General features: G+C 38.7%; 2 protein-coding genes across 11 annotated transcripts in view; one reads left to right on the forward strand and one right to left on the reverse strand.

Moving 5' to 3' along the window:
* Positions 1-12,813, forward strand: lrrc59 (leucine rich repeat containing 59). 3 transcript variants are annotated; one of them, XM_049563113.1, is made up of 8 exons: positions 1-163; positions 303-425; positions 597-656; positions 2,258-2,416; positions 2,683-2,787; positions 2,883-2,955; positions 4,423-4,614; positions 10,139-12,813. In XM_049563113.1, the coding sequence occupies exons 2-8, from the start codon at positions 324-326 to the stop codon at positions 10,417-10,419; spliced, it is 972 nt and encodes a 323-aa protein (XP_049419070.1). In that variant the 5' UTR covers positions 1-163; positions 303-323; the 3' UTR covers positions 10,420-12,813. The 3 variants fall into 3 exon arrangements, with proteins under 3 accessions (XP_049419070.1, XP_049419069.1, XP_049419067.1); XM_049563112.1 differs by having other exon boundaries at positions 316-425; positions 10,136-12,813; XM_049563110.1 differs by having other exon boundaries at positions 2-163; positions 10,136-12,813.
* nat9 (N-acetyltransferase 9 (GCN5-related, putative)) overlaps positions 7,280-22,979 on the reverse strand; it is a 21,621-nt gene continuing 5,921 nt past the window's right edge. Inside the window, exons 5-10 of one of the 8 annotated variants that reach the window (XR_007448083.1) lie at positions 19,822-19,916; positions 19,398-19,732; positions 14,200-14,317; positions 11,262-11,386; positions 9,849-9,922; positions 7,280-8,168 (exon numbers count right to left, since the gene is read on the reverse strand). Coding sequence is in view for 1 of the 8 variants with exons in the window: in XM_049563117.1 (XP_049419074.1) it covers positions 19,583-19,732; positions 19,822-19,916 (245 nt within the window). In the remaining 7 variants the exon portion in view is untranslated. Of the gene's footprint in view, positions 8,169-9,844; positions 9,923-10,180; positions 10,320-10,470; positions 10,578-11,261; positions 11,387-14,199; positions 14,318-18,856; positions 19,733-19,821; positions 19,917-22,979 lie in introns of those variants that run through there. The other 7 variants (XR_007448081.1, XR_007448084.1, XR_007448079.1 and 4 more) reach the window with 7 other exon arrangements.

A 22,979-nucleotide genomic window follows, 5' to 3' on the forward strand; every position in this document is an offset into this window, starting at 1 on the left:
ACGTGGATTTTCATTGAGGCAGTCAGTGCTGCCAAAAACACACATTAACCAACGTCTCAGAGCTCTCACACCAACTTTATTCACATTTAGAAGTTGGGACCAGTCGTTTTATTTCCTTCGTTTGTCACACTTCAGCGCAGTTTTGTCACCGCTGTGATAACAGGTGAGCAAACCGAGTGAAACAGTAACGTTAGAGGAGGTTTCCTGTTCGCAGCTAGTCAAAAGTCTCTGCAGGACCAACTGTTAAAATTGTGCTCAAAATTGCCTCGTGTCAGTGTTTGTCTGTCTCGTTAACTGTACAGTGTGTCAGCGCAGACTCCAGGATGAGCAAAAACAACAAAGCGTTGAACCTGAGGGACAAAATCAGCGGTAATGAAGTGGACCTGAGCCTGTGTAACCTCACCGAGGTGCCAGTCAGAGAGCTGGTAAGTTACTCATCGTCTCTGTGTCTCACTTTGTGTGTGAAGATTTTAGAGGAATTAAACATTCATTACATTATATGAATGTGCTGTAACTTTAAGCACGTGGTGGCGTGTGTCAGATGTACATTTAGAGCTAATATCATACTGACATTATGCTTTGATTTATCCCAACAGGCTTTATTCACCAAAGCAACTGTTGTGGACTTGTCTTGCAACAACATTACCTCCCTCCCTGTAAGTACAAACGCAGGCATACTGCACTAAAACACACCATTTACCCCTGAGAGGAACAGTGTGTAACATTCAGGAGCACTTAGTGGCATAGGCAGTGGTGAGGAGTGCAGATTGCAACCAGCTGAAATTTCTCCTGGTTAGAATTTTATTAGTTTTCATTGTTCAAGAGGTTTTTACCAGGAGCCGAATTATCCACAGAGGCCTCTTCCTCTCCAAAACAATCAGACACAGTGATTAGTATGGTAAAAACACTCAATAAAGCAGTTCAAGTTACAAATCAGTGTTTTGCTGATGATGCTTGGCATGTTAGAGACAGGCTGCTAACCCAGCGCTTGTCAATGCGTGCTCACCTTTTTTCCATGATAATTTAAGATCCAGAAGTTTAGGAAAGTTATACCAGGAGCTGAATTATCCGCAGAGGTCTCTTCCTCTCCAAAACAAGCAGACCCAGTGATTTAAACCAGTATAAAGTGTGTCAGATTTAGGGGGTTTTAGTGGCATCAGCAGCGGTGAGGAGTGCAGATTGCAACAAGCTGAAATTTCTCCTGGTTAGAATTCCTTCAGAGTTCATAGTTCAAGAGGTTTTTACCAGGAGCTGAATTACCCGCAGAGGTCTCTTCCTCTCCAAAACAAACGGACGCAGTGATTAGTGTGATAAAAAGACTGAATAAAGCAGTTCAAGTTACAAATCAGTGTTTCACTGATGAGCATGTCGGAGATGGGCCACTAAACCAGCACCTACTAATGTGCGCTCACCTCTTTCTCTGACAACTTAAGATCCACACGTTCGTTCATACTCCCTCTCCAAAATAAACAGACCCAGTGATTTTAAACCAGTATAAAGTGTGTCAGATTTAGGGGGATTTAGTGGCATCAGCAGTGGTGAGGAGTGCAGATTGCAATCAGCTGAAATTTCTCCCGGTTAGAATTCCTTCAGAGTTCATTATTCAAGAGGTTTTTACCAGGAGCCAAATTATCCGCAGAGGACTCTTCCACTCCAAAACAAACGGACACAGTGATTAGTATGGTAAAAACACTCAATAAAGCAGTTCAAGTTACAAATCAGTGTTTCGCTGATGATGTTTGGCATGTCGCAGACAGGCAGCTAACCTAGCACCTGCTAATGTGTGCTCACTTTTTACCGTGATAACTTAAGCTCTAGATGTTCAGTAGGTTTTTACCAGGAGCCGAATTTTCCACAGAAAATTTTAGTGATCATCAAGTCTCTTCTGCAGTGGAATTAATATCGTGTTATGCATGCATACCCATTATCGTGACAGCCCAACAACAGATGGAGACATGAAAGACATTACTTTTCAATGTATGTAATAGTGAGAGTGGCAGGTTTGGCAGTACTTTGATCTAGACATTGAATTCAGCAGCAATAAATCTTTCTGAGATGTTATATTATTTGTTAACTTTAAGAGTGTTGTTGTCAGATAATGTGCAGGTTTACATTCATACGACATGGAGCAAAATGTGTTTTATGTTTTAAATCCCCAGAGGCAAATACCTCCAGATTGTCCAACATTGACTAACAAAGGAAATAAGAACAATAGAACTTGAGTTATTTCTTATTTGTCTGTATCTCCTTCATGCAGCCAGAGTTCTGCAACCTGACCCACCTGGTGAAGGTGGATCTGAGTAAAAACCAGCTGACCTGTCTGCCAGATGACGTGGGGAACCTGACCAGCCTTCAACATCTGGACCTGTACAACAACAAGCTGACTGTGCTACCTGTCAGCTTCTCTCAGCTCAGGGTGGGTGTCTGATACGAGCTCTGTTGTTTGCATCGCCTCTGTACATGGGGTGCCAGCACTATCCACTCAGTTACTGACACCCTGTGATCTATTCCTTTAATAGTAAATAATTTGTGATAGCTTTCTTTATTCCTTATCTTACCTCACACGATATATTCATGTACTCTGCACTTGTGTTAAATATGTGCGCAGACTCGCATGTAGTTGGCTGTAGGTGGCTTTGTTTTTAAAAGTTTTTATTTCACTCTGTGTGTGTTTGTTGTTAGGCTCTGAAGTGGTTGGATCTGAAGGATAACCCGCTGGAGGCCAGCCTGGCCAAGGCAGCAGGAGACTGTCTGGATGAGAAGCAGTGCAAACAGTGTGCCTCCAAGGTGAGAGCGATAGGAAGAGATGGTCAGAAGAATTATCGGGAAGAGATCAGTTAAACAGCTTTCAGTGTCTAAAATTTAATGTAATTCTCCTCCAGGTTTTGCAGCACATGAGAGGTCTTCAGGATGAGGTCGATCGTGCACGAGAGAAACGCCTCTTGAGGGAAAAAGGTCAGTGTGACGATGACAACTTTTTATTTGTGTTTGCAAATTGATCGATTTGGCTGGATGATTAAACCGCATTACTTTTTTGGTTTAGTACTAAAAACTGTCGATGAATTTCAGGTCAAATTTGTAGTCTTGCTTTCTTAAGCCCAGTTTAGACCGATGAGTCGTGAGCAGCAAAACTGTTGAGAATGTTGCAGAGAAAAGTTGCAGCGGCGTGAACTGGCTGGTCTGAGCTCGACTCAAGCCAGCTGATGGAGTCACCGGCAACTCAGCTGGTTGTATTGCAGGCAGCTGGTTGTAGAACATAAGGCACGTTACCTGTTTCTACAGCCAGTCGGCTTGTACTGAAGTCTGCTGGTCAAGTCAAAATGACGGCAGACAGCGTGTTCGCTCGCTGTGGCAGGTGCTCTGTCCCCGCCAAGCCCTCTATTTCCGTCCTCACGGTGTGCTGGTATTGAACAGTGGGTTGCTGCTGCTCCTCGCTGTATGTGTTTACTTATATTATTGTGGTGTATTTATTATGAATACAGTCCATCTGATGCTCACTTTGTTTTTCACCATGTCGTCACTACTACAAATACAACTGTAGCCAGTATCTCACTATCACTATCCTCATTCATATTTTAAGAAGCTACAAATTATATTCAGCCACAAAATAAACCTGAAAAGCTGCAAATTACAACAGAAGTACAGAGAGTTGTTGCATAGAGATGATACACAGTCTCATCTAGTTGCATTGGTGCGAACTGTCAGGTATTTTCGAAGGTTGCAGAACGGTGCATTGCAAGTAGTTGCATGTTTCAACTCATCCCGTTGCAAATCTTTGCTCTGAACTGGGCTTGAGTCTTGAATCCAATAATTCCAGATTTAAATAAAAAAAAAAAGCTGAAACTTGTATCAAACCTGCTCTCTTGATTAAAGTGCGTAACTCAATAACATCCACGAGAGCGAGAAGAAGTACTTAAGTGCCAATACATCCAATGTGAAAACTTAAAGTATGAAAAAAAAAGACTTGTTCTGCATCTGTGATTTATAATTATTTATGATATTATTAGATTGTAAATACTCATGCATTAACATGTAAGCAGCATTTTACTGTTGTAGCAGGTTGAGGGGAACCAGTCTGAAGTAGTTCAGCGAGATTAGTCTGGATGCTCCCAGCCTAAAGGGGTTGTAATTAATGGTGGAAGGAAAGAAGAAAAACTAAGTTATGCTCCACATACTTATATTCGTGTGTTTGTAAGTATTATTTGCAAAACAAGACTGACTCAGAATAATATGTTAGTAGGTTAATTCCTTTTCTCTGGCTCCCAACTAAGTAGTAAGCTGAGATAGTAATTGTGCTTTTGTAGACTCATAGGATTTTGTTCCACTGAGGATGAAGTGCATTTTATTCATGGCAGGGCACCAGAAATGCAGTCATACAGACTGTATCTCCTCTAAATGCATTTTTCTTCATCCCTCAATCAGAGCTGGAAAGAAAGCGGGAGGTGAAGCAGAGGGAGCGGGAGGCCAGAGAGAAGGAGGCACGTAAACGGGAGAAAGCGGAGGAGAAGGAGAAAAGAAGGAAAGAGTACAACGCTCAGATGGCAGCTGTGGCTGCACGGGAACAACAGAAGAAGAAGAGTGAGGATAAGAAGAAGAAAAATGGACAAGCAGCAGGTGAGACTAAAGGTCTGGACGATGCATCTCTTAAAGGGATATTTCATGTTTTTCTTTCCCAAATTAGACTTCCATTGACAAATAATAGTCGATAAGAGGCTTTTTGAGATGTTTAATGCAGGACTTATCAGCGTATTATTAAACTTTAATATTATTTAATTAGTAGAGTATGCTACAAAATGACTTGAACAATGTATTTCATAAAAAAGTCATAGTATGCCATAAAAAAATGTTATGGTATAATATGTCATACTGGTCTATTCTGTAGAATTTTGGGGTCACCTATTGGGAAAAATATGATAAAGTAATCATACCTAGGATTTCATTCGTGTGTAATCACCTGCAAATAATTTATATCTACATGTGGAGCTGGTCTCTTCCACAGAGTTTGCCGTGTAGTTCTACAGTAGCCAAGAATAAACAGCCAAAACAGTGGTTCGAAATAGGGTGATTCCTAATTTCCCATCTGGCAACGTAGTTCTCCTACATGCTTGGCACAAGGTTTCAGTTGGTTCCACTATAACCTTCATAAAATGTCAAAAAACTGTGATAAAATAATATGCCATAAAAATGTCAAAAAATATCATAGGAAAGTTTGCCAAAAAAATGTTTTAAAAATGTCATAGAATGTCAAAGAATATCATAGTTTAGTGAAAGTATAGTGTGCCATATAGATGTCAAAAAAATATCATACGTAAGTTTGCTGTAAAAATGTCACAGTGTAGTATGTTATAGAAATGTCAAAAAAGTGTCAGAATAGTATGCCATAAAATGTCAAGAGTCATATTATAGTTTTCCATAAGATTTTCAAAAACAGTCATCGAAAGGTATGCCATAAAAATGTCATAGTATAGTATGTGATTAAAAAATGTCACAGAAGTGTAATAGTATAGTCTGCCATAAAAATTTTCGAAAAGCCATAGTATAGTATGCCGTGAAATTATCCATAAATGTCATAGTATTGTATGTCGTCAAAAATTATGAAAAATCATCACAGTATAGCATGTCGTCAGAAATCATGAAAAAAAGTCATAGTATAGCATGTCTTCAAAAATCATGGAAAAAAGTCATAGTATAGTTTGTCGTCCAAAACCATGAAAAAACGTCTTAGTATAGCATTTCGTCAGAAATCATGATAAACAAAAGTCATAGTATAGTTTGTCGTCCAAAATCATGAAAAAAAAGTCATAGTAAAGCATGTTGTCAGAAATCATGAAAAATCATCATAGTGTATTATGTTTTTAAAAAATTATGGAAAACGTCATAGTATAGCATGTCTTCAAAAATCATGGAAAAAAGTCAAAGTATAGCATGTCGTCAAAATCATGAAAAAAAGTCAGAGTATAGTATGTCGTCCAAAATCATGAAAAAATGTCATAGTATAGCATGTCGTCAGAAATCATGAAAAATTATCATAGTGTAGTATGTTTTTAAAAAATTATGGAAAACGTCATAGTATAGCATGTCTTCAAAAATCATGGAAAAAAGTCATAGTATAGCATGTCGTCCAAAATCATGGAAAAAAAGTCATAGTATAGCATGTCGTCCAAAATCATGGAAAAAAGTCATAGTATAGCATGTCGTCCAAAATCATGAAAAAAAGTCAAAGTATAGCATGTCGTCCAAAATCATGGAAAAAAGTCATAGTATAGCATGTCGTCCAAAATCATGAAAAAAAGTCAAAGTATAGCATGTCGTCCAAAATCATGAAAAAAAGTCAAAGTATAGCATGTCGTCCAAAATCATGGAAAAAAAGTCAAAGTATAGCATGTCGTCCGAAATCATGAAAAAAAGTCATAGTATAGCATGTCGTCCGAAATCATGAAAAAAAGTCAGAGTATAGTTTGTCGTCCAAAATCATGAAAAAATGTCATAGTATAGCATGTCGTCCACAATCATGAAAAAAAGTCATAGTATAGCATGTCGTCCAAAATCATGAAAAAATGTCATAGTATAGCATGTCGTCCAAAATCATGAAAAAAAGTCATAGTGTAGTATGTCGTCCGAAATCATGAAAAAAAGTCATAGTATAGCATGTCGTCCGAAATCATGAAAAAAAGTCAGAGTATAGTTTGTCGTCCAAAATCATGAAAAAATGTCAAAGTATAGCATGTCGTCAGAAATCATGAAAAAAAGTCATAGTATATAGCATGTCGTCAAAAATTATGAAAAATCATAGTATAGCATGTTGTCAGAAATCATGGAAAATCATCATAGTGTAGTATGTTTTTAAAAAAATTATGAAAAACATCATAGTATAGCATGTCTTCAAAAATCATGGAAAAAAGTCAAAGTATAGTATGTCGTCCAAAATCATGAAAAAAAGTCATAGTATAGTATTTTGTCCAAAACCATGAAAAAAAGTCATAGTATAGTATTTTGTCCAAAACCATGAAAAAAAGTCATAGTATAGTATTTTGTCCAAAACCATGAAAAAAGTCATAGTATAGTATTTTGTCCAAAATCATGAAAAAACGTCATAGTATAGCATGTTGTCAGAAATCATGAAAAAAAGTCAGAGTATAGTTTGTCGTCCAAAATCATGAAAAAATGTCATAGTATAGTATGTCGTCAGAAATCATGAAAAATCATCATAGTGTAGTATGTTTTTAAAAATCCTGAAAAGTCAGAGTAGAGCATGTCTTCAAAAATCATGGAAAAAAGTCATAGTATAGTATGTAGTCCAAAACCATGAAAAAACGTCATAGTATGTCATCTAAAATCATGAAAAACAGCCATAGTATTGTATGTTTTTAAATCAGAATCAGCTTTATTGACTTGAGTATGTGTGCAAATACAATGAATTTTACTTTCCTTTCTGATGCACCTTCATTGCACATAGACAAAAATGCACAGCAGTATACCAAAATAGACATACAGCTTAAACAGAGACAACCGAGCTGGACAAATGTAAAACTTAACTATTTAACTACTACATACAGCTATTGGACAGATATAAATATATTTAACAAAGCGTGATAACATATATTTAAAAAAAACAAAACAAAACAGTGATTATCGTGACAGCATTTACAGTATGTACAGTGTGCATAGATTTATATTAGGCAAAGTTGATATATAAATGTTTAACAGTGTATAGTTAAACTATAAGAATGTATCATTTACAGATGGATACTTGGTGTTCAAGTTTTTGCACAAGGATTGTTCAGAAATTGGTCCTGACACTATGGGCTGTGTTAACTGTTGATCTTTCCTGTGGAAAGAAACTGTCTGGTTGTTTTGCCAACAGTTTTCGGTAGCACCTTCCATAGGGGAGAAGTTGGAACAGGTTGGGATGCATCTGTAGTAGTGATTGCTGCCTGTTTCCTGACTCTAGACATGACTAAGTCCTGAATGTAGGGCAGGATGGCATTATTGACTCTTTCCACGAAATGACTGTCTGTTGTAACCTGTTTGGTGACTGGTCCAGTCCACACAGTGATGGATGCAATAAAGTTAGAATGAATAATTTTGTAGAATTAGATCTGCAGCTCATGAGGCAGGTTGAACTTCCTCTGCTGGGCCTTTTTCCTGATGGACATCCACTCTAGGCCCTGGGAGATGGAGGAATATAGTGTGTTATTGAAAAGCCGAAGTGTAGCATGTTACAAAATCTCACTTAAACAAGTCCTAGTACAGCATGACATTTTAATAACTTCTTAAATGACATTTTAATGCCATAGTGTATGCCATAAAAATGTAATGTTATAGTATGTGATAAAATTGTCATAATATATTATGCCATTAAATTTGGAAAAATGGGTCATAAAATGTAAAAAAAAAAAAAAAAAAAAAAAAGGGTCATAGTATGCCATAAAAATTACATAGTGTAGTATGTGATAAATTGTCATAGAATAGTATGTCATAAAATTTCATGGTATAGGATGTGATAAAAGTGTTAACAAAAAAAATAGTCATAGTATAGTATGTCGTCAGAAATCATGAAAAAAAGTCATAGTATAGCATGTCGTCAGAAATCATGAAAAAAAGTCATAGTATAGCATGTCGTCCAAAATCATGAAAAAAAGTCATAGTATAGTATGTCGTCCAAAATCATAAAAAAAAAGTCATAGTATAGCATGTCGTCAGAAATCATGAAAAAAAGTCATAGTATAGCATGTCATCAGAAATCATGAAAAAAAAGTCATAGTATAGTATTTTGTCCAAAATCATAAAAAAAAAATTCATAGTATAGCATGTCGTCAGAAATCATGAAAAAAAAAGTCATAGTATAGTATTTTGTCCAAAATCATGAAAAAAAGTCATAGTACTGGGATAGGCTCCAGCCCACCCGCGACCCTCAAGAGGATGAAGCGGTTAGATGAATGAAGTCATAGTATAGCATGTCGTCAGAAATCATGAAAAAAAAAGTCATAGTATAGCATGTTGTTAAAAATCATGAAAAAAGTATGTCATTATAGTATATTATGTCATCAGAAATCATGAGGAAAAGGTCACTATGGTACATCGTCAAAAATTCCCATAAAAAGTCATAGTATAGCATGTTGTTAAAAATCATGAAAAAAAGTCATAGTATAGCATGTCGTCCAAAATCATGAAAAAAAGTCATAGTATAGTATGTTGTTAAAAATCATGAAAAAGTCATAGTATAGTATGTCATCAGAAGTCATGAAAAAAAGTCATAGTATAGCATGTAGTCAGAAGTCATGAAAAAAAGTCATAGTATAGCATGTAGTCCAAAATCATGAAAAAAAGTCATAGTATAGCATGTTGTTAAAAATCATGAAAAAAGTATGTCATTATAGTATATTATGTCGTCAGAAATCATGAGGAAAAGGTCACTATGGTACGTCGTCAAAAATTCCCATAAAAAGTCATAGTATATTATGTCGTAATGAATCATGAAAACACATAATTTGACGACATAACTGTACTGTCTTCAAAGTCATGAAAAAAGTTACAGTATAGTATGTCATCAGAAATCATGACAACATCACAGTATAGTATGTCGTAAATGTCAAAAAATGACACAGTATACTAAGCCGTTAAAATGTGATATTATAGTATGCCATAAAGTTTTCAAAAAAAATGTCCTAATATTGTATACCATTAAAATGTCTAAAAGTGCCATAAAACATTAAAAAAAAAAAAAGTCACAGTATATTATGCCATTAAAACATCCTTAGAAATACTACAGTATAGTTTGTGATAAAATGTCACTAAAAAAGTCATAGTATGTAATAAATTAACAACAATAATACATACATACATACAAGCATGCAGAGTGTCGATACTGTGCCAGTAGTCCAGTGGATCAGTCTGATGCATTAAAGGAGGATGGGATGATCTGTTGACCAAAAAAAGAGTGACATTCATTATCAAAGAATCTTACCTAGAAAACAAACAGTGAGCACAGAGGTTTTGGGAGAAGCATGGTGGTAACTTTGTTAATTCTTGAACTGATGTGGTTGGTGTTTGGCTACTGACTTGACTGTCCTTGATTGGTGTAGATCTTTGGTAGCCCAGGAGTTGTTCTAACATCACTCTTGCTTCATCTCAGCAGATAAAAAGGTCGTTGAGGAATCAGCACCTAAACCCCGACGCTCTCTCATTGGCCTGATGTTCAAGCTCCTTCTCCTGCTGCTCCTGGGATTGGCCGGAGTTGCCGCTGCCTGCCGACTGACCGACTTGCAGAAGGAAGCTGTGTGTGTGCCAGTCAATGTTGCCCTGGATGACAGCCTATCCTGGGCCATAGAGCAGGAGGGCGTGGTCAGACAACTGGTGCAGAATCTGTCATCTGCAGCAAAGCAGTTCCTTGAATCCACACAAGCGCCTAAGAACTAAACTCTCTCATCTGCCGCCATCAACTTCCAGAGCTACAGGTTTTCCACTCCCACCTGTGAATCCTGGGATTTTTTTTTTTATGCTGAAGTCATGAATCTCATTAATATGGGCAAGGCTGCGTCCCCTCACCCTGTCTGTGGTGGTGGGAGGTGAAGAGTCTGTACAGATGGACAAAGGGGGATGGACAGATGTGTTCAAATCATCTTAGATTCCTATGGAATTGTTGTCGCTCTTGTACCCTCTTTGTACTACAGCCTGTTTTTAAAAAAAAAAATCATCGTCTTAAATGTCTCCCCTTCGACCATGTTCTGCACTTTAACCAGGTTTATGTGTAGGTGCATGACGTGGAGCGCGGGTTGTATTTAAGAGGTGTTCAGTGAAATGTCAGGTGGCCCTGTCTGTGCTGCACTAGAGCGTCGAGTCACATGTTAACTGCCAGTCAGAGTTGTACATAAGCTGGTGTCAGATGTGGCAGTCTGAGCATGTGCAGTGAAGGCTGTGTGAATGTAGAGCTCACCCGTCTGTGGCCTCCTCTGTCCATAAAGTCTTACATCAGTCAAACAAGCTCAATCTCACAACGTCTGGCATGCAAACTAGAGCCCAACTGATACATGAGCATCTCTGTCATATCACACATATAACAGCATCCAGCACAAATCGGCTAACCTACAGCACTACAGAAATGCCAAAGATATGTTCGAGGTCATTCAAAGGTCCAGTTTGTAGGATTTGGGGCGATATGTTGGCAGAAATGGAACACAATATAATAAATGTTTTCTTTGAGTGAATAATCACCTGAAAATAATAATCATGTTTCTGTTGAATGAGCTGTTTATATCTACCTAGGGAGCGTTTCCTCGTTTATGGAGACCACCATGTTTCTACAGTAGCCCAGAGCAGATAAACCAAACACTGTCTCGAGATCGGGCGATTGCGTTCAGGTCGGCCACCGTAGTTAGAAGCCCATCTGTGATGAGAGGTGAAGAGGGGAAAAAATGAATCAATGACATGAAACTGCTTTTTTCAGTGTTTTTGCCAGTTTAAATCAAATTTAAAAAAAAGAAAAGGTGAGCATGTGACAGCAGGTGCTGCGCTAGCGGCCCTCCTCACTAGTTAGAAATTCATCTGATTAGCAGTGACGGAAAAATGCTAAATTGTTCTTGAAACTTCTTTATTAAGTGTTTTTATCAGTTTAAATCACTGGACGCGCTTGTTTTGGAGAGGAAAAGACCTCTGCTGATTATTTGAACTATAAACACTGAAGGAATTCTAACCGGGTGAAGTTTCAGCTGGTTACAGTCTGCAATCCTCGCCACTAGGTGCCACTAAATCCCCCTAAATCTCACACACTGGACCTTTAAAAACTGTTGTCTTTACATAGTTTGTTCAGCAGAGAGCAAAATTTACAAATGTAGTTATTTATTATTTTATTTTATTATTATTTCAATAGATTAATTGACTCTCTAATTTAAGAAAAAAAAAATTAACATAACAGCCAATAAATCATCTGATTTAACACAATTATTTATCTGTATTGGCCTCAAAAATCAGGTATCAGTAGGGCTCTAGTGTACCCCCTCCGCTCCGCTCCCCACTGCGCAAACTATATTAAAAGGACCATACCAACAGTTTTGCTTGTGTTCGTCCCATTGATAGAAATTCTGTCTACATGACAGATACCCAGTTTTACAAATCAGGCTGTTGTGTGTGAAATATTTGAACACATTTTTCCTTCTTTCCCTACACTTACTGGTTTCCATTCATTCCCATTACAGTCTGAAAAGTTATAAGACTCTTGGAGACGTTCTAAAAATTAATACGAGACATTTCAACTTAAATCTGCAGTTAAACAGTAAACAAAAATACTGGAGCTTCAACACTAATATATCCAGACTTGATGTTCACTGTGGTGGATCACTGGATTACACACCTAATTTTTAATACTACACAGACTAAATGGAAACCAGTTGCTGCATGGAAGGCAGGACAAGTACAAAAATAGCAGTAAAAGTTATCTGTAATAAATTAAACATGTTTTGTTGTTAAAGGGGGTATCACTTGTAAAAATGGTGGTATGGTCCTTTTTTTCAAAAGTGCAGTGGTTTCAGTATTTAACTTCACTTTCCCCAAATCATCTGTTATAATAAGGACCAACGGTTGATATTAAACTAACAATCCAAAGTCTGTAATGCCTTTCTTCTTGTAATCTGTTAACTGTTCATGAAGAGAAACCGGCCAAATATTTTACGGTTGTTTCAGATAACCTGACGACTCTTGAAATGCAACTTGTTTTCCCTGTCTGGGCGTCCGCCTCTGCTGCTGTGGTTCATGTACAGCTTTGTCCACGCTCTAAAACACTGTCAGCGTTAATAAATGGCTATGCACTGCAAAAGATATCTGAGCACTGTGTCTGTCTTTGTATAAGAGGAATAATGATGGTGAGTACACCTTGAGTTAGGGCTTGGGATCCAAAATGAGTTAATTGACAATAAAATGACTAATAAAATTTTGCAAAGTAATTTATAAATTGCACATAGTAAATTAAGTTTTTATTTTGGTTGTCAGTACCATACTCCCCCAATACTGCATTTTTAATTTTGTCTTCATAAAAAGAAAAATAACTTTGCCTGCATAAAATATTAAGGAAGCATAATACATTTACTTTAGAAAAAAATTGGCCCCGCTTTTCTGAATTATTATCTCAGTATTCTCAGAAAAAATTTCATGAAAAAAATTATGCTCATTTTTCTCAATTACATCGTCTCATCAATTCAGAAAAACAGGATTTTTTTTTTTTCATGAAAACTTCTGTAAGAAATCCAAACAATTCTGAGATAATATAATCTCGTTAATTTAGGGGGAAAAAAGTTTGGTTTTTCTTAAACTTTTCTCAGAATTCTGAGATAATGATTCTCAATCAATTTTCCCTAGGGGAACTTTTCTTAGAAAGCTGAGGTATAATATTGTTTAATTAGAAAAATGGCCTCTTTTTTTAAACAAACTTTTCTCAGAATTCTGTGATAATAATCTTGTTCGATCAGTAACAAACTTTTTTCCCATGAAAAATGTTGTCGGAATTCAAAATTGTGTTAATTTAGGGGGGAAAAAAATTCCTCCATGAAAATTTTCTCATAATTATTAGATGATAAACAAATTTTCTTAATTTAGAAGAACATGGCAAAAAAATTGCATGAAAACTTTTCTCAGAATTCTGAAATAATAATTTGTTCATTTGGAAAATGCTTTTTTTGGAAGAAGAAATTTCTCAAAAAATCTGAGGTAATAATCTTGCTCATTTAGAGAAATGGCCATTTTTTTAACAAAAACTTTTCCCAGAATTCTGTGATACTAATCTTGTTCAATCAGGAAAAAAACTAAGTGTTTTTTTTCCCATGAAAAATGTTAAAATTCTAAATTCTCTAAATGGTGATATTTTTACCCCTTGAAAACTTTTCTCAGAATTATGAGATGATAAAAAATGTTCTTAATTTAGAAAAACAGGGCTTTTTTCTCATGAAAACTTCTCTCAGAATTCTGAAATAATCTCATTTCGGAAAAATAAGGCAAACATGTTCTCCCATAAAAGCTTTTCTCAGAATCCAGAGATAATAATCTCATTAATTAAGAAAAACGTAGCAGAATATTTTTTTCCCCTCAAGTGAATGCATCACTTGTGTAAAATACAGCCTAAAAGTAGCCTAAATATGATTTAAATCAGGAAATATGGGATTAAAAAAAAAGTAAGCGAGTCTAAGAATCTAATCAGATATCCAGTGTTACTTTTAAGTACTTAACAGTTCTCAGTTCTTGCTTTTAGAGACTTGATTCGGTCGGTTCCCATAAATATTGACGTCCATCTTCCTGGTTTGGTCCAAAGGTCATTTTTAAACTTCGGTTTCTGTATGGATTAAACAAGAGAGATAAATGTGTCAATTAATGAGCGTTAGATGTCACATTTGGGCTCAGCCAGTCTTTATGCTAAGCTAAGTCAGCTGGCTACTAGCTGTAGCTTCATATTTAGTGTGCAGTGAGAGTGGCGTCAATCTTCTCATTGGCTTGACAAGAAAGCTCGTAAGGTTTTGTTTTGTTCTGTTTTGTTTCCAGAAATGTCAAACTTCTCCTGTCAGTTAATCTTCAAGAGTTGGAGCCAAACTCAAACTGTGAGTTAATGATGGACTTTCACTTTTAAGTTTAACTCAAGCTTGGCAACACACTGCTGTTTTTTTTAGTATGCAGTTTTCCAACAATCTGATTTTTTTGACTCTTAAAATCTTTCTTAGGGGGCCACAGATGCTGCAGTTGCAGTATGTGAAAGAAAACGACTGAATAATGAAAATAATTAAAATTTCCAATTCAATGAGGACAGGACTAAACAAAAAATGTCACGACAAGGTCAGTTACATAGCTTTTCTCTCTACTGCTGCTGTTTCCAAGAACTTTGATCTTCAAAATGGTTACTATGGCTTAATTTTGAAATTGAAGCTGGTCGAATGTATTTTTTCTGCTTTCTGCAAAGGGAAAATTGACACGGATACATAAGTAATTTAAACTTGCTGCTTTTAAAAGCTGACTGTAAGAGCTCCAAATAAATCTATTTGCACAATGGATGACATCCATTTCCCAATCATCACTTTAACTGCATCTTTAACGAGAGTCTGTGAGAGCCAGCGACCACAGTCACCATTAGCCTGATGAAACTCTCCTCCAATATGTATAATATGTCCACTCAGGCAGATGGAAGGTAAAGTGATGACATATTCAAACCACTTATTCAACCCATAAACAAATTTGTAGGAAATAGCTGTTGGAGCTAATTCATATTGTCCAAAGTAATAAAAAGCAAAAACGATGACAGTGAAGGAAGAGGTTCTTAAACAGAGAAGGCCTGCACTGCATCATCGCCAGGACCCACCCCCCTTTGAAGGAAAGAAACATGGATGTATAAAGAGACCTGGATACAGCACTGGAGTCGGACCCTGTTCACTCACATGCACGTTGCACAGAGGTGCGGTGTAAAATTATCCTGATCTTTTGCATCGTGAGGCCCACAGAGCAAACCACATTGCAGTATAGCCCTCAGCTAACTTGAATGGGGGTGAAAATGATTAATTGTGCTCTTCTAGACTTCAGAAATGTTATCAGATCAAATAGATCAAATTCTGAGTGTGAAATAGGGCTGTCCCTTAATAGCTGACCAAATATCCTTCCTATTCGTTTTAGAATTGATTTTAAAATTTTATTATTTACTTACAAATCTCTAAACAGGCTAGCTCCACCCTATCTCTCTGACCTCTTACAGCAACATGTCCCCTCAAGGTCACTCAGGTCTGCTGACCAGTTGCTTCTGGAGGTCCCACGATCAAGGCTGAAGCACAGGGGAGACCGTGGTTTTGTAGTAGCAGCCCCTAAACTCTGGAACGCACTACCGCTGCATATTAGGCTGGCCTCCTCGTTACCTGTTTTTAAATCGATTTTTATTCCTTGGCTTTTAACTCGGTGTGAGAGCTGCATTCCTCTGTAACACGTGGTCTTTGTTGTAGTGTGTTATTTCTTGTTGTGTCTTAGTCTGACTGTAAAGCACTTTGGTCAACTGCTGTTGTTTTTAAATGTGCTCTATAAATAAATTTTGATTGATAGATTGATTGACTAGAAAGGTTATTGGTTGGTGACAGAAAAAAAACAAAACCAAAAACTAAAAAATGTAAAGCTCTATTAGGAGCTGCGCCTTGTCAAAAATAAATCAAAACCTGACTGGACCATGTGGGAATTTAATTTGAAAGACAGACACAGGAAGAGGCCACGCTCAGCAGTCAGACAGGAGTCAGGTTACAAACCAATCATAGCCCACAGATATCTTTCCCTTCTTGTGTAAAAGGTAAACATGCTATATGGTGCTTAGCAACCTCAGACGCAACCTGCCACCACACTTAACACAAATCTAAATGCTGAATGCTGCAAATAAATATCCTCTTGATCTCAGAGACACTGAAAGTACTTGTACTTAGCAGATGATAAGCAGATGAGGATGGATGGATGGATGGATGGATGGATGGATGGAAGGAAGAAAGAAAGTACTTGACTGGAACAGGAGGAAATAGCACACTGAGGTTTGAGCGGATAAAACAAGTGAGAGTTGTTGTTGTTTGAGCCGTGTGGTTCAAAATGAAAGCTCAACCACCAGCCTTCCGGTTGTGAAGGAGAAAATTATGAGAGATGCAGCAGACTAATGCGGCAATTAGGAGGAACATGAGATAAATATGTTGGTTGTAATGTTCAAAAGATGCGTTTCACTCCGATTAGGCCTCAGTCATTACTGGCTGTGCACCAGAGAATGGAAATGCTTCTGTTTCCTTCATGATTTATCCTGCACTTAACAAACATCCTGGGTTTTGTAAAGAAAAAAATGACACTAAATTAAATGGTTCTTTCAGTTTTTTAATTTAATTGTCTCATCTGGAGGTCAACAGTTTGGTGTTCACTACCAAAAGTCAAAATTAATGATATTGAGCCCAAACTCACCTTTAACCCATAGCTTTAACCTTTATATTTTGAAAGGTTATACTGTTTATATTGCTGCTACAGAGTAAGTGCCTGCAGTCGCTGGGATATAAGGGCGTTAAGATGGTTTACACAGGCACAATCTTGAGCTTTTATGGTTTCAATTGATGAGAGTTCAACTGGATGCGACCTGAAATTGAATTAACCACTTCCACTAGAAACAGACATTAAAAACCACCGGATGTTTCTGTCCTTCGTCTTTCATTTCTCTCTCTCTAAGCATCAGAGTCCACTGCCAATGCTTCAGAGAAAAGCAGTAAGTCTGGATATTTAAACCAACTGTACTCCATTAAACACCATTAGACTGCTGTTGTTTGTAGGTGTAAAAGAGGAGCTGGCAGAAGAAGATGCAGTGTGCTTTTCAATCTTAAAGGAATTGTTTGACATTATAGCCCATTTCCACCGAGCAGTCCGGTACAATTCGGTACCCTTTTTTTTTCCTGTTTCCACTGTGAAAAGTTGTGGATGGTATTTTTGGTCCCCCCTCTGTTGGGGTACCTAGCACACAGATCTGGTGCTAAAAGGTGGAGCTGTGAACACTGCAGTCTGTTGATTGGTCAGTAGAGGACGGTCACTCTGCTCAGGGCTGAGTTGTGGCTGGTTTTGAGGCTCATGTAACCACTGTTCATACTGTGGAGAGTTTTATTAGTAAACTGTAACTATAAAATGAAAGGATGTTTTGCTGCCTCTCACAGCAGCTGGAGTCTGAGAAAAAATAACTTCATTCACTGGGTCGACTGCTGGTGACTTTTAAGGTGGAACGTTAACTTGTAATGTTACTCAATGCATGAGGTGACGACATGAATCCATCAACACACCTTAAATTTCACTGTGACAACTTTGACCATCACTTTAGTTTTTATATGAGTATTAGTAATGAGTGGATCTTCAAGTGTTTATATATATTAATTTTGACCAGGATATGTGAACTGCATATATTCTAATCCTCATTCGGAGAAATAAAAAAGCATCGCAGAGTGTTGTTCCTGTGGGCTCCAGCAACACTAAACCCCTGAGCTTGCCTGAGAAGGACTAAATGCACAAACCTGCTATTTTAAATATCCCACGGAGAGAGACTCTCACTGCAGCCTGTTTTATTTTGTTCTGAAAACATCGACATGCAGCCTCGTACTGTGGACGATAAACGAGGTGCAGACTTCCATCTATGGAAGGGTCCTTCAAGGGTTCTTTGTAAGAGAAAAGCCAAATGTCCAAACCAAATGTTTTCAGTATGGTACCTTTGGAACCAACAATAACCCTTTGTCCACAGAACAATTCAGCCCTGAGCAGAGTGACCGTCCTCTACTGACCAATCAGTCTGCAGTGTTTACAGCTCCACCTTTTAGTACCAGATCTGTGTGCTAGGTACCCCAACAGAGGGGGGACCAAACATGGGGACAGTACAGAACGGTTCCACTGGTACCATCCACAACTTTTCAAAGTGAAAACAGAAAAGCGTACCGAACTGAACCGTACCATACCGTTCTGTGGACGATAAACGAGGTGCAGACTGATAAAGGAGGAAATACAGTGAGTGCTGGACGGAGCAGTGAGTGACAACAACCCCGGCCACATTTAAGAGCACTGTTTGCAGTGGAAACACTAGGGTCTAGGTACCATGTCTGAAGGGTTACTGTTGGTTCCAAAGGTACCATACTGAAAGTGTTTGGTGGGCGCGGGGGTTTTGAAACAAAGGCGCCTCCAGGAATTTACTTTATTGCCAATTTAAGAAGACTGATACCACTCTCATATCTGTATGTTAATTATGAAATATGAAGCTACAGCCAGTAGCTGTTAGCTTAGCTTAGCTTAAAAAAATGGAAACGGGAAACAACCGGTTTTGATTTTTTTTTTCCCCATAAGATCTAAAACATATGCCTTCCAGGACATCTAGAGCTCACTAATTAACATGTTATATCCCGTTTGTTTAATCTGTGCAGTGATGGGACACATTTAGAAAAAGTTGCAACACAGAAACAAGTAGAATTTTTATGGTCAGATTTTTTACTCAAGTAAAAGTACAAACAGTAAATTGTACCGATGTACTCAAGTAAAAGTCCTGATTGTGAGAAAAAGCAGAGTTTCTTTTTTTTTTCAGATCACAGAGGAATAAACGAGACAGCAAATGGACCAAGAAGAAGAAGAAGAAATCAAGGAACATAGGTGACAGTGCCGATTCCAAGGTAATTCAACACGGATGATTCAAGACCTTTGACAGTTTCCAACACCTGTGCTACAGATAACAGGTTTTATGACAATTGGACCGACGCTCAGTCACTTACATCCAAGCTTGTGATTTATAGTCTGATTTGTGGTGTGGTATGCCATGACCATTCCATGCATCATATGAATCTATTAACATAAAAGGTACAATATTCCCCACTAAAAGGTGGAATATATGCCTCATTTAAAATACTTACATAAGCACCAGTACCACAAAATGGTACTTTTAACAGAGTAAATGTCCTTCCCGTCTCTGCAGATGTGTGTAAAAGTCTGAAAAGTCTAAACACACACTAGGTGTCAACTCAGATTTCGCTCATCAGTGTGCAAAATGACCTCCACCACCGCTGTGAGTCTTTGGGACATGTGAGTGCAGCTCACTTCACTGTGAAACCAGTTTCTGTCTGTCGCTGCAGGCCTGTCTGTAGTCTCTCTCCTTCATGTCGGCCGTGTCGTCCAGCAGCCTCGTCCGGACAGACTCATCCACCGTCATCTCGAGGGTCACCTCCTTGAACACTTTACACACTGACACCTGCAACAGACATGAGGCCGATGGTTAGATTCACTTATATAAAATGTTACATGGATATCTCACACAATGAGATCATGTGATCGTTTTACCTCCTGGAAGTGGAGTTTCTTGAACATGGCGATGCTGACCTCGTTGTCCAGCCCAATTTTCACTTCAAACTTTTTGACCCCAAGTTTGGTGACTCCTGGTGGAAGACAACACTGATCATCACTATCATTCACTATCATTCACAAATTGTTTACTCCACAGTAGTGGCAGGACACTGCAGCAGAAGCTCTCCATCATGTGACTTAAAACCCAATAAAAACATTTTTTCTGCATCTTTCCATCACCTTTTGTTTGTTGAAAAAAATTAACAAGTTGCTCCCAATTTTTCCCATGATTTTGACGGAGACAACAGTTTTTAAAATTGGTCCAGTATTAAGTGAGACTGCAGCAGCCAGCATCAGTGAAAACAGCCTGCACTGTAACCACTCGGGGCATTTGTGCACCGTCAGTGTACATCCAATGATTTTGCTTGTTTTTGCCACTGACAGGCTCAGGTTATTATTCTATGTCTGACAACATTTTGTAAAGGATCCCTACAGAGATAGACCTTTTTGTTAAAGAGTGGGGTCCTTTTTGTTAAGCAGAAGAAGCCCCAAAATCAATTTCACCAAATCCACCAGACTCCATTTAAATAAACAGTAATTTTAGCATGCATACAGCCAGTATCTTTTCACATCTAACTGGGCTAATTACGGCTTTTTTTCCAATCAAACTGTTTCAAACTGTTTTTTTAACTGTTTGTGATTATTGGAAAAGTAGAAAGATGAACCACGGCAAATTTCATGAGTTTTATTTAGTTTCTGTCGACTTTGAATGAAGTGTGTTTTATGATAATGAAATTACTGTTTATTTAAATGGAGTCTGGTGGGTTTGGTGATTGCGATTTTGGGGCTGTTTCTGGTTAAACAAAAAGGATCTCACTGTTTAACATAAAGGTCTATCTCTGTCGGGATCCTTTCCATACTGTTGTCAGACACTTACAATAATAATCTGAGCCTGTCAGTGGCAAAAACAAACACTTTTGGTGGATCTATGTAGCCTGAGTGTCAGACTGAAGCTCCCAGAACCTTCAGTCTGACATGGCTTCCATTGAAGATGATTTACAAGGGGGAGGGAATTTGATTTTTCCCTAACCAATCAGTAGAGATCAACGACTCACCCAGAATCTGACGTCATTAGAATCCATGCCTCGGGGGTGCCGAAAAAACAAGCGAGCATTGCCCGTTTAAAATGTCTCCGTCATCGTGCAAGCCCAGCTGCATCGCCGTTAAATCCACTTTAGCAGCTTCCTTAATTTAGTCCTCCATTAACGCAAGTAGTGGCGAAATACCTCGATAGCATCGTTAATGTGGTCTGTAGGATCTGTAGCAGTCGCCATTGTTGCTATCCTCACCAGTTACCCACTGGCGTACAGCTTGACATCAGCGTGGCGCTGATTGGCTAATTGCTAGACCCGCCCCCACCCCCGGCGTTCATTGGTCTGTCCATCATTTGGACGAGATAAATCGCAAATTCACTGAAGACCAGAGATGCAAGCCTACTCAGTTGAGTGGGCGGGGTCTATGGTCTGGAACCAGGCTAGGATCTATGTTGACTTTGCGTTATTGCCCACCAATAACTTTACATTGCAGCCCGTTTGGCGGCTGCTGGCTGCAGCACTCTCACTAAGTAATGGACCAGTTTCAAAAAGTTGTTCACCATTAGACACTTTGACACAAAAACATGGGAAAACAGGGTCCAGGCTGAAAAATACAGATGTTACTCTCTACCATTCCTGACAAACAAATATAATGATTTAAAGCTATGGTCTAAAGATTGATCATTATTATTAACATCATTTAGATGGTGGTTATGGCCCAATGGTGCTAGCTACACAATGTGAAGAGCAAAAGGAACCAAAAAACTCCATTCTCTCTGGCAGCTGTAGGCCTGCAAAGAAATTGACCAATCACAGCCATTGGGTCCGCATGGGAGTTACTCCTTGCTCAAACGAGCGGTTTGTAAGGCCCTCGGGATGGGCGCGCTGCAGTTTGTTTACAATGGTTGCTAAGCTACTAAGAGCAATGCTAACATTATCATCCGGTGATATGTAAACAACTGAGCCTCAAGGTCTGGACAACAATGGTGAGCAATGATCCTGCTGTTGTTACACCAGTTGTTATGAACACAGAGCTCCCCTCCTTTCCTCTTATTGGACTCGATGTTTCTGTCCTGACGGTGGCTAGTGCGGCCCGCTAGCTGCACCACAGCATCGGGTATGAGCGGGTGAAGGCAACTTTACGTTACGATCATAATGCCACAGGTCTGTACGTAACGATTAGAGACAATCAATAGCTCCAGTTCGTCCATTTTGTTCGAAATAGAACTGCCGTTTGTCAGGAAGATGCTCGGCAGTGACGGAGTGTGAGGGTACTTCTTTGGCCTAGGCAATATCCCCGAGCGGCGCCTGCGCTTCTGCCTTCGTTCCCTCCGGCGTCTGCGTCGCTTACTCGGGCAGCAGATCCACAGTGACTCCGCAGGTCTGCCGATGGCGTCCGGGATGTTGTGTGCCTTTTGAAAGCCTCTCGTGATGTCAACCTTGCACTTCCAGCCGATGTCGATAATGTCCTGCCGACTACACACAAAATCTGCTCGACATGAGCAGAAAAACGTGGACAAAACTACATATACGAGAAAGCTAAGAGCCGCTGCACTCTCGCGCTCCGCCATGTTCTGGGCCTGAAAAGTGATGCTGATACAGCAGAGTTTTTGTTGAACAGGTAATATTTGGTTTTTATTGTAGATGTTGTGACATAGATAACTGTATGCCAATGCTGGCTTATGACTGTGAAAGAAGCCGTTAGTTTTTTGTGTGGTTAGACGGGAGGGGGTGTGTCGTTAGGAGGCTCCGAGAGGAGGGGGGCACGAGCTCGGAGGGGAGGGATCATGGAGCACAGAGGGAGGGGTGTGTGTGTGTGTGTGTGTGTGTGTGTGTGTATGGGGGGGATGCTTTTTTCAAATCTTTCTCATCTTCTTTCTAAAGGTAGACCATAGCTTTAAGAGTTCTTATTTCTGTTAAACGACTGATAAGAATCTGCGTCAATCTCGTCCACTGTTGTCACCATTTTCATGGCAATTTTTTGGCATGTTTGCTGCGTTTGTTTTTCCAACCAGGAAAACAGCTGATAACGAGCACAACACAAGACCAACTTGAACTGCT

Source organism: Epinephelus fuscoguttatus, linkage group LG20 (assembly GCF_011397635.1).
Source record: "Epinephelus fuscoguttatus linkage group LG20, E.fuscoguttatus.final_Chr_v1".
NCBI classification, from domain to species: domain Eukaryota; kingdom Metazoa; phylum Chordata; class Actinopteri; order Perciformes; family Serranidae; genus Epinephelus; species Epinephelus fuscoguttatus.